The following is a 16,716-nucleotide window of genomic DNA, read 5'->3' on the forward strand; positions in this document are numbered from 1 at the left end:
TGTGTTTTAACTGGAGAAATGCTGGATATACCAAATGTGCAAATGCCACAAGATTTGTTTCTTCCGTCCAGTGTGATGAGAGCGTAATAATTACTCAAAGATTGGGGAAATTCCAAAGACTTAGGTGCTTTAATGCCTTTAATATGTTTTCAGCATACTAAGGGGATGAAAATTTCAGGATTTTCTGTGTTTTTTTCAGAGCTTCAGATTTTGTTAGTAAAGCTCTATAATTTTGCCTGTTAATTTGGCAATCTTACAACTGTGTCTGAACCACGTAATTGATCCATAGAAAATAAGCAGTCAGCTTTTAATCAAGTGAATTTCACCTTGTCATAATGCACAGCTTTCTGTATTCACCACTGGGTCGTTAATCTTCAAATAAGCAACTAAATGCACTGTAGAATGTGTGACTAGTCACTCTTGTTCTGAAAGCACTGTGTATTTCAAAGACAAGGTGAAGTTAGACAGTGACAATTGGAATAGTCATTTGGAATACTGTTTTCCTTTTTTCTTTTTATGGCAATAAATAAAGGAAGCAGCAGTGTTATGGTATTACAAAATATAAAGGATGCTTTTGTATTAATACGACAGTTTCTTGCAGGTAGACTGAGGTTTTAACTGAGTCTTCTTGCCCTTTTATTTCTTTAGCTCTCATATTCTCTGATTTAGATATTATAAAGGAAGGAAAAGGGCGTAATAAAGGAAAAGAAAGACAAAATCTATTTCAGGCATAGAAAAGATTGTGTACAGAATTCTGTGCTTTAGGGCTGGCTGTTGAATTAGTCCTTGTGACTTTTCTTTCCCAGGATCGTACCTACATAGCTTGGCTCATTTTTCATAAGAGTGGCTATTTCCTTAGTGGAGGCACTTATTACCGTAGCAAACCAGCCTCCTCCTGCTTGCAGTTCTACCCAACATTTTATTTCCTCTTCCAGAATTCCCTAGGTTTTGTAAGGCCATGGGGTTCTGTGAACATAATCACATTTGGGTAAGTGTAGTACTCCATGCTCAGCACTTTGTAAAGTAGGTTAGTTTTCCTCTTCCTTTTTAGGAGACACACCTATCTTTTTCAGTTTTCTTTGTGTTTCCATGTTTAATAGCAATTTCGAAATCCTTATTCTCAATCTTATGTATCTGAAGAAACTCTTTCCAGTTTCAAGTCTGTATGCTCTTTGTCTCAGGAGAAAACAAGTCTATTTTTATCCTTATTCCCCCTGTTCCATCAGTTTATCAATCTTTTCTCTATGACAAGTCAATGTTTTGCAATTCCTTGATGTGGTTATATCTTTGCACATATTCTTCAATTTTTTCTCCTGGAGAGAATTTTTTGAGAGTTTTTTGTTTACTGACAAGAGTGTTCCCATGTTTGTGTGAACTACATCAATCATTTTGCAATGCCTCATGTCAGCTGCCACTGGAGCTTTTCTGTTCTGTCTATTTTTGTGACCATTGATGTTTAGTGGCTTGCAGACATTTTTCCTGGCTCTTTAGCACTAAGCACTACTTTTTAGATCTTCTGTGCTGTTACTAGTGACATGTCCCATGTCACTTGACCTGTATCTAATACCAAATTTTTTTGGCTCAAAAGCTGGTGTTTTCCAGATACTTTTGCCACAGACAGATAGCAAGTACAAAATTAGCAGTACTGATTTAAAAAGAATATTTCTTATATGAAGGTATGAATCAAACAGCTGCTTAACCTCATGGAAAGCTTTTGTGGCATTTGGGTTTCTTAGTTTATATAGGTTGTGAATATTTCCATTTTCTATGAGAAAGATTCTTAAAGGTTTTCAAAGACCAATGACTTAAACTGTAGAGTTTGCTAGAAAAATAATACCTCCAAATGCCATCTTTTACAGTATCTTTTCTGTTTAGGAGAGTTTCACGTCATCCACCCTTCTGTCTGAGGATATGATCAATAGTACATGTCTGTGTTGATGTTTGTTCTGCCTGTTCCTGAGACTCTCTGAGGATGGACACTTCACAAACTCACTCCAAGCCTGTTCTAGTGTGTTGCTTTCTTTTAGATGTTTAACATTAAACATTAGAAGATGTTTCCAAGTATATAGTTTAATTCTCCCTTCCTGGGATTGATCTTCCTTGTTCTGTCTGCTGTTACAGAGAACACGTTTATCCCCATTAGTCTTCTCCTTTTGACTAAATTAGCGTAGTTTACTTAGCCTTTCTTTGTAGGTTGTGTTTTCTAGAGGTCTGATTGGTTGGTTGTTGTCATACAGTTTCCCTCCTTGTTCTATTCCAGATTATTATGGGTATTTCATAGTTTGTAGCATCAAGAATTTTACAGTGTGGACTGTGTCCAATATTTTGGCTGAAATTCTGATGTAATGTGTAGAGAAAAAAACACCTTCACCTTTTTGATAGCATGTGCTTATGTGCTGGTCTAAGCCTGGTTTAGAATATAGTTTTTCCTATGGAAAATAATTCTGTCATTTTCAAAGTATGTTTGCACATGCCTTACCACCCCGTCTGCAGGAAGACAGGAACAGAGGAGGAACAAAAGTGTTAATCTACAATTAAAACCACTCTGTGCTCCAAAGCTGTATATGATCAAACTTCACCAACTTTGTCTTCACTTGTCAGTTGCCTTGTGGCTTCAAAACTTTTGTATTTGTAGGCATCCCATTCCCCTTGAGGCAGTCCACTACAGATGTCAGTCCAGCTAGTTCCTGGGATGAAGCACGTTATAAAGCGTCATAGCGAGAACTTTGGTATTCTAAGAATGCCATCAATAAAACATTACTGAAACAAAACTTACTACAAAAATATATTTTTATACAGTCCCAGATGGGGCTGCAAAATAACAATCTCGGTAATGTAGATGTCAGATAGCATCAGTGCAGGTTGTGGTCTGTTTCTACAGTTAACTTTCAGATATTAATGGATGATAAAGTGTACTTAATTAAGACAGGGAATGTATATCCAAGTAAGATTTATACTAGTAGAAATGGAATTGAGTCTGAATATCTATTGAACTAATGTAATTTCCCATTGTTCAGTCTTGTGGCAGAATACCCCTTTGATTTTTTTTTTCAACCTCAACTACATCCATAGCTAAAGTAGGAGAAGGCTTTCACAGATCATGTCAAGCTAAGTGCTGCACTTGTATAGCTGTGAAGTCACTGCTATACAGACACTGCATGTTCCAGACTTCCTCCAAAGCCTTAGGTCATTTGAGCTGCCAGATATTCATTGTCTTCTAGTAACTTGTATCATGATTTAATTTGAAGAAGCAAGTAGGTGGAAGTACTTAAAACCATTACCCTGAACATAAAACTACCTGTCTGTTCATAGAGTGGCAGAGCTTTTCAAGGTGACTTAGTGAAGCTGTTGGCTCAAAGAACAAATGCCTTCTGTAACTTGAAGCAGGCAGAGAGAAGGGTGGGTGGAGCAAAGGCAGAATTGTCAGTGAAGTCTCGTGTCTTCATCCGTAGCTTGCTCTAATACTCAGTTTCTACAGCTGAGATTCTCCATGACAGCAGGGAAGTAGATCTAGGTGTTGTTGGTTTTATTGTGCTAGTAAGTGTCAGTAGTGGTTGTGACATTTCAAAGTTCTTCTGCACCAATGGTATTATTTTAACACTTGTCCTGTAATTGTAATTGCAATTACAAAGAAAGTAGTAATTTTGGAAAACTCAAACTCAACAGAATGTGAATGTTTCTAGTACGTTAGGGAGGGTCTCCCTGTTTTCCACTATTGACTAGAAAACAAAAGAATATCCCATAGTAAGCTCTCTGATATCTATCAAAGAAAGGAAGGAATTTGGATTTGTATCCTTTGTTGTGCTTTGTGAGGCACACACAAATTCTGAAGCAAACATGTTTTGGTGACCTGTAGATACGCAGATGCATTAAGTGCTTTCTATTTAAAAGTATAAAGTTTTCTGTTTCTGGCAAGTCTTAGAGGAAGATGCCGTTTGTCCAAGGGCAGTGCTTTGAGTTTCCTCAGCCTTTCATGTGATGATGTGGGCATTTTACTTTAAGATTTTCTTCTCATTAAGTTGATTTAGGGCTTATTCAATTAGTGGTTAAGAGGGCAGCAGTGAGTTTGAGGAGTCTGCTTTTCAAAATCTTTGTTATATTGCCAGTTCTTCTGTTAACCTTACTGTCCAGTAGAATGGCTAGTGTTTCTTTGAACTTAAAGTAAAAATCATGCCTAGAAGGAGCAGCTTGTGCACTCTTAATTATAAATGCTCTGTCCTGGTTTACAAGGACAGAAACTGCCCTCTGAGATAGTAAAATCATTCCTGAATCCCTGGTTATTGCTGAATGAAGACAGAAATTCATGTTCGTCTTGAAGTCTGGCAGAACCAACTTCTGTGCCAGATAGCATGAAGGTAGTAGTTTTAGTGTTTCGTACTGCTATATCTTTTTCTGTTCTAGGAACTAAATATATTTGAAATACACTGTGAAGTCATAATGCCAATGCATTTCCTTTAGTAGAATTTCAGTAATTTCTAACAAGGTCTGCCAATGAAAAAATGTGAGTATTGAGCTAAGAATGGAACACCAAAAAGGCACATGCTTAAGGTCAAGATAATAAGAACTGTTTGAATATGCAGTATGTATTAGAGGCTCTAAAACGGCTTCTCGTATACCTTGTTTAGAGTGAGAAACATTTCTACTAAGTGGATATGGTTTGCTTTCTTGCATGGAAGACAATAAGTTTTTCAGTGAAAGATTGCTTTGGAAGTTTTTATTTTCAAATTATTATGTGTACAGTGCTAAATTTGTGAAGCACTTTACATAATTTATAAACTTGCTCTCAAAAAATATTCAATAGTCTGTATCCAGTTATTACTGTAGAAAAAGTATCAATAGTTACAGCTGCAGAAACCTCTTTTTTCATCATTTTAAGTTTGAAAATACTGTATTTTTGTGACAGGATTTTTTCCTTCACCATATAGCCAATAGTACTTGAATGTTCATGTTCACTACTTTCGTTTGTGGGTACTAAGTTTACCTAAAAGTTAGAAAACTGTATAAAAATCAGCTCATTGCTGAGGGTATTGAGAGGGTATTGATTTATTGTCAGCATGCTGATGTTTTATTTAAAAATGTTTAGCATGGGTATGACTTTAACAGTAGTAATAATGTATTGTATAGGCATAATTTAATTAAGACTGTTTTGCTTTTGCTTCTACAGTCGATACACTGACACTGTTTCTTAATATCTTTGGATGTTTGGCCTGGTTTTACGTTGATGCTACGCGAGGGGTTGATTTTGGATTGAGTATTCTCTGGTTCTTGCTTTTTACCCCTTGTTCTTTTGTCTGCTGGTACAGACCACTTTATGGAGCTTTCAGGTAACAACTTCAGTTTGACTTGGGATATTTAAAAACTTGTCAAAATGCATAATATTCCAGAATTTGCTTGATTATAATTATTATAATCCTTTTATATGCTTTCATTAGAAACAAATAGCATATTTGCCGTTGATACGGATGTTGTATTGGAAACAAAGATGGCAATAGTTAGGAATATCATGGAATAATCTTTTAAAGTATTTGTAGCTTCTACCATTGTAGGAAATTGTAGGAAATATTTAGCTTTGCATTGGGTTGATAATAGTTTTAAGGAAAGTTCTCATTAAATCTCTATCTCTTTACACCAAGAATTTGAGTAGGTTAGTAGTTAAGAGTGTCTTAAATTTTTGGCTTTCTGAATGAACTTCATAAAACAATATGCTTAAAATCTTACACCATTAAGTGACCTACAGTGTCTGTAACTAAAGTAGGCTGAGATTCTTAAAATGAGTAGAGAAAGTTTATAGTAATCAGACTTTAGTATTTTTCTTAGCTTTTAACGATATTTGCAGGCCTCACAAGCATGAGGTGTGGTAGCTTTGTGTTTAAGAAGATTGGTTTGCGGGCAAAACTGTATTTCTTTTTTGTGAAAATCATTATGTAGAGATTCTAAATCCTGTATTTTTAACTGTTTTCCTTGAGTTTTTGTTTGGTGTTTTTTTGTTTGTGTTTTTTTGGTTTGTTTTATTTTTTTTTTTACATCAAAGAGTTTCAGGATATTCTCAGTTAAAATGCAGTAGTTCTTCTAGAGACAGATTGATGGCCAGAATTTACAGTTAAGCGTAACTTAAGACTAAATGAGATGTTTCTTTTTGCTAAACAAGGAGGTATTGCTGTACCCATGTACCCACAGATCTTTGAAGAATTATTTAGTTTAACTTGCATTTGCTCTCTATTAAATCCATCTTTTTTCTTAGTGAATATTGATTTTTTGGAAAACTCCTACTTGTGTATTCAACTTTCCGTCAGTTGCTGTGCTGAACATGAAATAGTTATTGAGCTGAAATGATTGAATAAGGAGAAATAGACAACCTTGCTTCTGCAGGAAGAGTCATTAATTTCTGTCGCTTAACTAAGTGATTTCTTCTGTCTTTAGAGCTGTGGTAGCACGCATATTCTGTGATCATTAGTTTTGATAGTAATACACTGAGATCTTTGAGATTTTGCCTGTACTTTTATATTGAGCCAGTCTTTGTCAGGCTGGCAGTTTAGTAATTTAAACAACAAACTTATGTTGCATGTTCTGGTTTTATGCAACAGCTGTTTCAGTATTTTGGTCTGCATTATATTTCAGTAATTCCATACCGGATTTTATTTCCTTCTGCAAGTAAATTATTTTCTTCCTATCCTGCCAGCACTGTGAACTTCAGTCTGCAAGTGGAACAGAGTTCTGTTCTTCACGCATTGTAGCAAAACTTCTGTGTTTAGTCTTAAAAGGCCCTTGTATGTGCTGAACAGAACACTAAGGAATAGTATCTTGCTGCTATTCTCACCTCTGTTAGAAGAGCAAGTGGCAAAAATACTATATTAAAGAAGAAGCAGTTCTTATAAATAGTCTGCAAAACCACAGAATTACTGATACTTCAAGTCGTTGTCAAAAAATGACAGGACTTGTCTTTTAGTTAATGGAGTAAACTTTTATATTGGTACTACAGTATTTGCAAAAATTTATTGATTTCCTGGCTGCTTTAATATTTTTCCCCCCCCTCTTCCAGGAGTGACAGTTCATTCAGGTTCTTTGTGTTCTTCTTTGTATATATCTGTCAGTTTGCTGTGCATGTACTTCAAGCTGCAGGATTTCAAAGATGGGGAAACTGGTGAGTATTCTATTTGCTGTAGCATTATACTCTCTGTAAGACAAACACTCATATTTGATGTAGCAACTGCAATACCGTCTCTTTCAAAAGAGACGTGTGCTCTTTCAAAAGAAAAAAAAATCTTGTGTTCACTGGAATTGTTACATTTAGCTCTGCCAAAAAGTGTTTTCCTTAGCTAGGAAAAGTGAGTGAAACACCTCTCAGGTGTGAGGTAATTCTGTTATTAGGCTGGTCAAAACTTTATCTTTCAACATAAACTACTTCTAACTATTCTTTTATACGTTACCTCCTCTATTTTGGTGGTGCGTAGAAATGTTATTTACTCTGTATTGAAGATAAAGACATAAGGAAAAGTTAGAGCAAATGAAAATAATTTAGACAGTAATGGTATACTGTTTGTATGTTTTGTATCATTAGTGAATTTATTGCTAAAATTGTAAGAGTGAGTCAGCAGTTTATTTGATTAATATCTCTTGGTGGTATGTCTTTGATATTATTTGAAAAGTTCATTTGTTCAAGTCAGGTTCTTATTCTGTAATAGTTGATTTCCCTTTGTGATGCTTATATTAGTGTTTACTTGGATTTTTTAATGTAATGTCTTTTATTTGAGTCTTTGAGTTCTAATATTTAGATTTTTACAAGGAATAGCAAATGGGAATCGATAAATACATATGGGAAAAAAACCCAAATAAATTGAAATAACTAAAAGCATGGTTGTAGTGACCAGCTGCCAGCATGGAGAGCTGTGACTAGCAGTACTGTTGCTGGGTAATGACACACCTCTCTACCAGTGATTTTTGCTGCTAACCTCTGGACACATAAGGCAGACAAAACCACGTTGTTTTAGAACTGTGGTGTAAGGAAATATTGTGGTTCATTATTTTCCTCTCAAATCCACTCTTTTGCTTTTTCATAGATAAGTTGATGTACATTAATGAAATGGAAAGGTATTTTAGAGGGCCAGCTCTCCAATTTTGTGAATGTGCTTTTAAGGAATACTTGGGGGAGGAGGGGTATGAAAAGTAACCAGATCATCAGAATATTCCAATTACAGTTTGGATTTTGGAGTTTTGTAAGTGCTAAGAGTCCAGTTGGACATAGGGGATATCAAAGCAGTTTAAAACATACAGAGGAAAGTCTTAAGGTCGTTTGGGTTTACAGAAATTTTTTGCTTTTTTTTCTGTGGAAGAATCTTTTCCATCTTAACGTCTTATTTTTCTTAAGGCAGTCTTGGTTTTGTGGTTTCAGTTTTGATATTGTATTTTCCTATTGGTGTTCTAATTTTGAAGAATGTGAAAGTGTTTTAAGTAGATATTGACATAGCAATCTCTTCTATTCGTTGATCTGATGAAATCTACTTAAAAAAATTATCATATTAACTTTGATTAAAAAGGCATCACTGTGTAGATAGAATTAAATGAGTCTTCCCATGTCGAGGTGTGTGTCTGGCATGTTTTTGTTCTATAATTAAAGCAATTAGAAGCTATCTTTTTAGGGACATTTTCTCTTCCATGAGATAATCTGAGATGTCAGTATGATAAAAAAATCACCCAAAAAGTGGATGAGCAGCTCTCTTAATTTCTTTACAATTTTGCTTAAGGTTCGTTACTGCAATTTTTCATATAGTTTCACTTCATGCATTGGGAAAAAGGGAAACCAAGCTCTAAAAGCTTATTATGGAACCAAAATGGACGTATGTAAAGTTCTCTTGACTTTGTCTTCAAAAATATTCAAAGTTGATCAGAACCAGGAGGTTATAAAGCCTTCTTTGACATGGATACCTCTGGCTGAATGGTTCATGCGCTGTGCCAGTAAAGTTTGTCCTTTCTTTTTCCTTCAGTGGGTGGATTTCAGCTCTTACTGGTCTTAACAAGAGTATTCCTGTTGGCATTATGATGATAATCATAGCGGCTCTTTTTACAGCATCTGCTGTTATCTCACTAGTTATGTTTAAAAAGGTAAGTTGCATATCATTCCCTTCTCCTATTTCCTATGTTGGATCTGGATTTTTTTTTTCCTGTTTGAGAGGTACTCTCTCACTAAGTAATGAGCATAAAATTATATACTTGAGAGTCTGCCTTACTGATCAACAACTGTACTTTTTTGCTTATGCTGTTGTGAAATTAATGAAATGCTCTTTGTACAACACACTTATTTTCTTCAACCAAAAATGGGTAACGATAGCTCTGAATATGGGAAGTTGGGAGGTAAGCCCAGAATGACAGGGTGAGTGAGAAGCTCTGGACACTGTGATTGTACCTTTTGATGCCAGGTTGTAATTTTCAGATCTGTGGTGATTAATCTGGCTGAGTGAAGTGTGACTTATATGACTCATACGTTTCTGCTCTTACCAAAAATCATTCCCATTAAAATCAATAGAAGAGGGGGATGCCTGGCACCTCAGAAAAGGCTGTTTATTTCTCTGCTTGTATTATTTTATCATTTTGTTGATAATTAATGATTGCATAGGATGAACACTCAAAGAAAGATGCTTTTTCCCCTTGGTTCCTTTTTTTGTGGATTTCTGTCCAGAAGACCAAAGTATAAATACTGATGGGCTAGTAAGTTTTTGTAGTTTACATAAAATATAACTGATAAACTGTTCTGGGAGTTCTAATAATTCAGCCTTAATTACAGTTACACTTAAAGATTTTCACATATCCAAACTTTTCTGATGTATTTACAATAAGCTAGAAATTTTAAGCATTTAATGGAGATGTCTCTTCTCCTTATTTGTTTTCTGCATAAATACTTGGGTACAGGAGAAAGAAATAAGCAAGAAAAATGTGTGGTGGAGGATTTTTTTATAGTTTTCCCTACTGTATGCATCAGGATTCTTTTCAAAAACCTGCATACTCAGTTATCTGTTCTCGTATATTTTTATGGATAAGAAATAATCGTGTTTATAACAAAGCAGAAAGTTACAGCATTAATTTACCTGCTACACCTGAATGAAAATGTTTTTTCAATATTATTTGACAACTTTGTTGTGACTTGATTGCATATAAGCCAGAAATAGCATTTTAAGTAAATACTGCAGTAACTGGAAATTACCAAGGGTCTGGTTTTTTTTTATTGTACTAGTGATTATACACCATATTGTTTAGAGTGTTCATAAGTCATATTGTTTAAAACCTCTGCCTATTACATGGAGTTGTTTTTCATCACACTGCATTATTTGCAGATGCAGGCATCTGCATTATTTGGACATATATACTTTTTAATGTTTCCTCATAGCTTAGCTTGTTCTTGTAACTATTGCAATTAGAGAAACTAAAAATTGATGTAGAAGAAAGTTCACCAAAATGTTATTGACACAGTGTATTTAAAAATACTTCTTTGGGTTTATATCCTGCTGGTTTTTTTGAACATGCACACTCACAAAGTCTTTTAATGAATACTGCAAGTTATACACAAATTGAGACAGGAGATCTTTTTGCAAGCTATGCATTATGCTAGGGGTGCAGCCTGTTTGTGTTTTTAAGTATGTTGTTTCAGAAAGTGGACACCACACAGATTTTAGTAAAGATCTATGAAACCCCTCTGAACTTGGAAAAAGTTGCAGATATAGTCAAACTGTGTGCACATCAGAGCAATCAAAAGTTGTGGGACTTGTAGAAAAAAGTCTGTTTACTCATTTCTGGATCTTTATGATCCAGAACATATGAGCAAACCAGATTTTCCCACCACACAGCTCTGCTTCACATTTGAGACTTTGTGATTATTCTACCAAGAAATGCAATGCTCAGCACCCTTTTTTTCTTGCTTTTCCACCTCTGTAGGTGCACGGTCTCTACCGCACGACTGGTGCTAGTTTTGAGAAAGCGCAGCAGGAATTTGCAACAGGAGTGATGTCCAACAAAACTGTACAAACTGCTGCAGCCAATGCCGCATCAACAGCAGCAACCAGTGCAGCTCAAAACGCATTCAAGGGTAACCGGCTGTAGGGAAACTTTAAAAGTCATCACGGTTCTCTTCAATTGTGCTTTTGTTTTCCAGTCACTTACTATACTCCCTAAAAGCCTAGATCAAAATTCACACAGCATGTTTGTCTTTTCTGCAGCTGTGCATGGGTAAAATGGGAAATGTTTGGTTTATTTTGTTATAAATTTATTTATTAAGAAAGCTAGCCATTCTTTGCCCCTCTTTAAGACGCTGCATTCTTGAATATAAAGCCTTACATATTTTATGGAGAATAAATGATTTCAACAATTGGCTTGAGTATCAGTTGTGGTGTGTAATGATCAAATAAATGTATTAAGAATTCGGAATTTTTTTTAGTCATTCACTCTGATGTTTTTTTTGTAACTTCAGGAAAGCACTTTGGATCAATTATTTTTCATTCTAGGAACTGTTTTCCCTATTTCTACTACTTGAAGTGAGGTAGACTTAGAAATGTAGAAAGTTAGGTTTGGCTACTGCTTTTGCCATTTCAACAGCTGCTGGAGGACAAATAAAAGTAGGTATAAATTCTTTTTTGGTTTGGTTTTTTGGGTTTTTTTTTAGGATAACTCTTTTGATATAAACCTGTAAGTTTGCATGAACGCTGTTGAGTTATCTGATCTGGTTTAAATAGTGTTTTGGTCCAGAATTTACCTGTGCCACTTTATAATTACAGCATTTGTTTGTATCTATTTTCATGGAATATTCTCTACCTGTGAGAAATTACTATGGTGCATAAACATTCTTTGTAATAGAATGTGTAATGCAGTGTACAGTTTAAGGAAGTTAATGATGGTTTCAGTCACAGAGCTAAATGATTATATATTTGCTATTTTTAATTTCAGTATTCAAGTCTTGGGGTAATAATTTTGCTGGGAAAGAAACCAGTATTGATTTCAGAACACTAGTTTCTTGCACCCTTCCCTCTTTTATGTGCAGTGGTATTTTTGTTGTACTTGGGATTTTTGTGGTGTTTTTTGTTTTGTTTTTTTTTAAGTGTAGATTTGTGTTTAACAGTGGTACTGAATCTCTAGCCTAGAGTCACTCTGTTTACTGCTTGTCCAAAACCCTAAGTATACAGTATTTCATTTTCTAACAGGAACATTGTCTAAACCCAAGATTTTTAAGCAATGACATTTAACAGATACTCGAATTTATTTTAATATCATGTCTGTGATACGGTTTAGGCTGGGGAAAAAGCGCTTTAAATTAATTTGAGTTGGAAAAGTGAGAAGTCTTCATCTTTAACAAAGTTAAATTTTAAGTCATTGAACTTGAGGCCTAAGAGGTTAAATTTGTGCCAGAGAACTGAACAATCCAGAACTGTACCCACCGTCGTAAATTTCTAGAATGTAATCATGTCTTACTATAATGGCATTTTTATCTCCTTTGAAGAGTTATGTTACAGAAACACAGATTCACTGGGTTGGAAAAGACCCACAGGATCATCAAGTCCAACCATTCCTATCAACCACTAAACCATGTCCCTCAGCACCTCATCCACCCATCTTTTAAATACCTCCAGGGAAGGTGACTCAGCCACACCCCTGGGCAGCCTGTTCCAATGCCCAGTGACTTCATGAAAATTTTTTTTCTGATGTCCAGCCTGAACCTCCCTGTGGAGCTTGAGGCCATTCCCTCTTGTCCTGTCTGTGTGAGTCTTCCACGCACTCCAGGAACCTCCTAGACTGCTTCCTTTCTGCTGTATTGTACTTCCAGCAGACATCTGGAAGACTGAAGTCTCCCACAAGGACAAGAGCTAGTGATCTTGAGACTTCTCCCAGTTATTTATGGAAGAGCTCATCAGCTTCTTGTTCTTGGCTGGGTGGTCTATAGTGGACTCCAGTCACAATATCTGCCTTCTTGTGGGCTCCTCTGATTTTAACCCACAGGCACTCGATCCTGTCATCACAGTAATCGAGCTCGAGGTATCAAAGCTCTCTCTAACATAGAGGGCAATCCCACCACCTCCTCTACACTTCGTGTCCTGCCTGAAGAGTTTATACCCCACCATAGCTGCACTCCAGTTACATGAGTTATCCCACCACGTTTCCGTGTTGGCAACTATGTCATAGTCTCCTTGCCCTACAATAACTTCCAGTTCCTCCTGCTCATTGCCCATGCTGCATGCATTGGTGTAAATGCACTTCAGCTGAGCTGGTGAACCCTCAGCTCTTGTAAAGGGGATAGTGTTCATTCCCAATTGACTGGTCCTTGGAATATCTAACCCATCAGTGCCAGTTTCATCCTTTCTGTCACCAGATGTGCTCGCCCCTACTCACTCTGTGGTGACATACTGGTGATCCTTGCCAGCACACCATCTGTCAGGCACCAGAGTTCTACTTCCAGGCTCACTCCTGACTAGCCTGGCTTCATTCTGTGCCCCCCTCTTTCACATCTAGTTTAAAGCTCTATTTATGACCCCTGCTAGATTTTTAGTGAGGACTCTAGTACCCCCAGGAGACAAGCGTGCCCCATGCCTACTAAGGAAGCCTGGAGGTGCGTGAACCAGTCCATGACCAAAGAACCCAAAGTTTTTCTCCTCGCACCAGGTTTGGAGCCAGGTATTAATCAGCTGATTCTTTTTGATCTCTTCATTCCTTAGTGTTGGAATGGAGCTAAACACTACTTGCGCCCCAGAGCCCTCCATCGTTCTTGGATTGCCTCATGAATCTTAGGCACAACACTTGGGCTGTTCTTTCAAACGCAGTCTTTTAAAAAATGGAAACAGGAAGGAACACATCCTTCAACCTGTGTAGACTATAGCTTGAAATCAATTCAGCTCTTAAGGAGAATCGCCTTTAGTAACACAGCATAGAATTCTGAGGCCTCTCCATGCCTCACTGGGATCTTTTCACTACACTGTATTCATAAAAACAGACGAGAATTATGGAAAGTAAACCCCCTAGCTTAATCCCTGGATTGGTATTGTACTCTTTAGTGTGAAGTCCCTAATATTCTGTTTTCTTTTAATCCAATTTGAATTTGGATAAACATTGTAGCTTCACCAAAGCTGAAGTTCATATTAGCGAATATACTTGCCTTCTAGATGTTTTCTGCATCATGAAGTTAAAAGCAATTTAAATATTATGTGTAATAGGGGCTTTAAAATTTCATCCTAGTGGACATGCTAGCATTGCACTTAAGATTTGTGTAGAATGTTACTAAAAACTTTCCAGACAAAAGCCACCATTTTCTGTTGAGGACAGGCATCATCCTTCTAGCATCAAGATTGTTCTTTTCATAATGTTTTAACTTAACTTGACATTTTTTTCTAGAAACTCTACTATGGATTAGGTGTAAATCTAAATTTACACAATTCTCTGGTATGTCTTGGACAGGAATCCCAGAGACATCATCCTTGCAATTTAAATGAAGAGTGCATAATAATAAACATTAAAAGAATATATTAGGGGGGGAAATTATGAATAAAACTTGAATTTGGAAGGGGGGGGGTTCCCCAAATGTTTAAAGTCTCTTTACAAAATATACTTTAATGTTTTATGTATAGGGAGCGTTGATTTGTAATGTCATGGGTTGAATGTATGGTTTTAAAGCTGAGTGAAATTTCAAGGTTCAGTTACATGTGAATTGTTCAAACCAAAAACCTCTGACACCTTGCAGCCCAAAAGGGAGGGAGAAGCTTGAGTTTAGCTTTGACAACAGGAGGTTGATATTTGTTAAAATGTTTTGTACCTAACAAAAACTAGATTGTACAGTCAGAGTATGGTGCCCACTGAAGTTGTCATTTTGTAGTATTGTGGCAAATTTGAGTACAAGGTACAAAGTTTAAACACTGGAATGTCAGTAGCCATTGATCTGTAATTTAGGAGTTGGTTTTATTTATCTGAGGGATGTTTGTATATTTTGTAAATTACTAACAATGCTCTGCCATCCTGGTGAATGTCATGGTTCTGTACAAATGCACTTCTGTCCTTCTGTTGCATGTCTGAGTAGTTCAGAAGTTTTGTATATTTATTGTATTAACACAGTGTCATAGAATAAAAAAAGACTTTTTTCCTGGATGTTTGTTCTATATAGTTTTGACCAATGTAGAGATTTTTCTTCTAACAGTCAGGATAATGTGCAGGGTGGCTGCTCTCACTTCATATTTATAATTCTCTATATAAAGTGTTATAATAAGTCTGCTGAAATGGGGAAGCAAAATATCCACTCTCACAATAATACATTAGGGTATTGGAATGAGTCCACTCGGCTGTTATGATGAAAATTCTGGAACACTTCCAGCCCACTTTCTTGTGCTGTAACCTTAGGAGGATTAAAATCTAAACATGTTCTGCCATTACAGAATGAAATCCTACAGATATTTAAGTGAATCTTGAAACACTGTTTGAAGTAAATGAACTTACTGGTAACAGCATTGCTTTGATAGTGTTTATTTTCCTAATTTCTGCTTATGAATTGGCATTTCTGTATCGCTGCTGTACCTTGCTTTTCTCTGGGGCACTGCCTCAGTCTGCTGGCTTTTTTCCATACTGTAACACTGGTACCTGCTCTCTAGGGCACAATTCAGCACTGGTTTTCTGTGAAGGGCAGAGCAACTTCATGTAGACCTCCGTCATATATGGAGTTACGCTCACAAATGAGAACAAAAAGAGAATCACAGAATCACTAGGTTGGAAAAGATCCACAGGATCATTGAGTCCAACCATTCCTATCAATCACTAAACCATGCCACTCAGTGCCTCAGTCATCCTTCCATTAAACACCTCCAGGGAAGGTGAGTCAACCACCTCCCTGGGCAGCCTGTTCCAGTGACCAATGACCCTTTCCCTGAAAAACTCTTTCCTGATATCCAGCCTGAACCTCCCCTGGCAGAGCTTCAGGCCATTGCCCCTTGTCCTGTCCCCTGTCACCTGGGAGAAGAGGCCAGCACCCTCCTCTCCACAACCTCCTTTCAAGCAGTTGTAGAGAGCAATGAGGTCTCCCCTCAGCCTCCTCTTCTCAAGACTAAACAACCCCAGCTCCCTCAGCTGCTCCTAATAAGAGTTGTTCCCCAGCCCCTTCACCAGCTTCTTTGCTTTTCTCTGGAGTCGTTCCAGAGCCTCAACATCCTTCTTGTGGTGAGGGGCCCAGAACTGAACACAATATTCGAGGAGCGGTCTCACCAGTGCCGAGTACAGAGGGAGAATAACCTCCCTGGACCTGCTGGTCACACCGTTTCTGATACAAGCCAAGATGCCATTGGCCTTCTTGGCCACCTGGGCACACTGCTGGCTCATGTTCAGTCACTGTCAACCAACACCCCCAGGTCCCTCTCCTCCAGGCAGCTTTCTAGCCAGACTTCTCCTAGTCTGTAGCACTGCACAGGGTTGTTGTGCCCCAAGTGCAGGACCCGGCATTTGGCCTTGTTAAACCTCATGCCATTGGACTTTGCCCAGTGGTCCAGCCTGTTCAGATCCCTTTGCAGAGCCTCCTGACCCTCCAGCAGATCGACACTTCCACCCAGCTTAGTGTCATCCACAGACTTGCTAAGGGTGCACTCGATGCCTTCATCCAGGTCATTGATAAAGACATTGAACAGGGCTGGACCCAGCACTGAGCCCTGGGGACACCACTTGTCACTGGCCTCCAGCTGAACAGAGCTCTGTGGTGCAGTGAGGATTATTTTG

The 16,716-nt window shown here is 37.3% G+C and overlaps 1 protein-coding gene across 1 annotated transcript in view; it reads left to right on the top strand.

Annotated features, from left to right (window-relative positions):
• Positions 1–15,459, top strand: part of SCAMP1 (secretory carrier membrane protein 1) — a 40,462-nt gene extending 25,003 nt beyond the window's left edge. Inside the window, exons 6-10 of the mRNA XM_069880743.1 lie at positions 5,165–5,324; positions 7,040–7,141; positions 8,982–9,099; positions 10,924–12,479; positions 13,726–15,459. Coding sequence (XP_069736844.1) covers positions 5,165–5,324; positions 7,040–7,141; positions 8,982–9,099; positions 10,924–11,088 — 545 coding nt within the window. The 3' untranslated portion in view covers positions 11,089–12,479; positions 13,726–15,459. The remainder of the gene's footprint in view (positions 1–5,164; positions 5,325–7,039; positions 7,142–8,981; positions 9,100–10,923; positions 12,480–13,725) is intronic.
• The last annotated feature ends 1,257 nt before the right edge of the window (positions 15,460–16,716 follow it).

Source organism: Phaenicophaeus curvirostris, chromosome Z, assembly GCF_032191515.1.
Source record: "Phaenicophaeus curvirostris isolate KB17595 chromosome Z, BPBGC_Pcur_1.0, whole genome shotgun sequence".
NCBI lineage: Eukaryota > Metazoa > Chordata > Aves > Cuculiformes > Cuculidae > Phaenicophaeus > Phaenicophaeus curvirostris.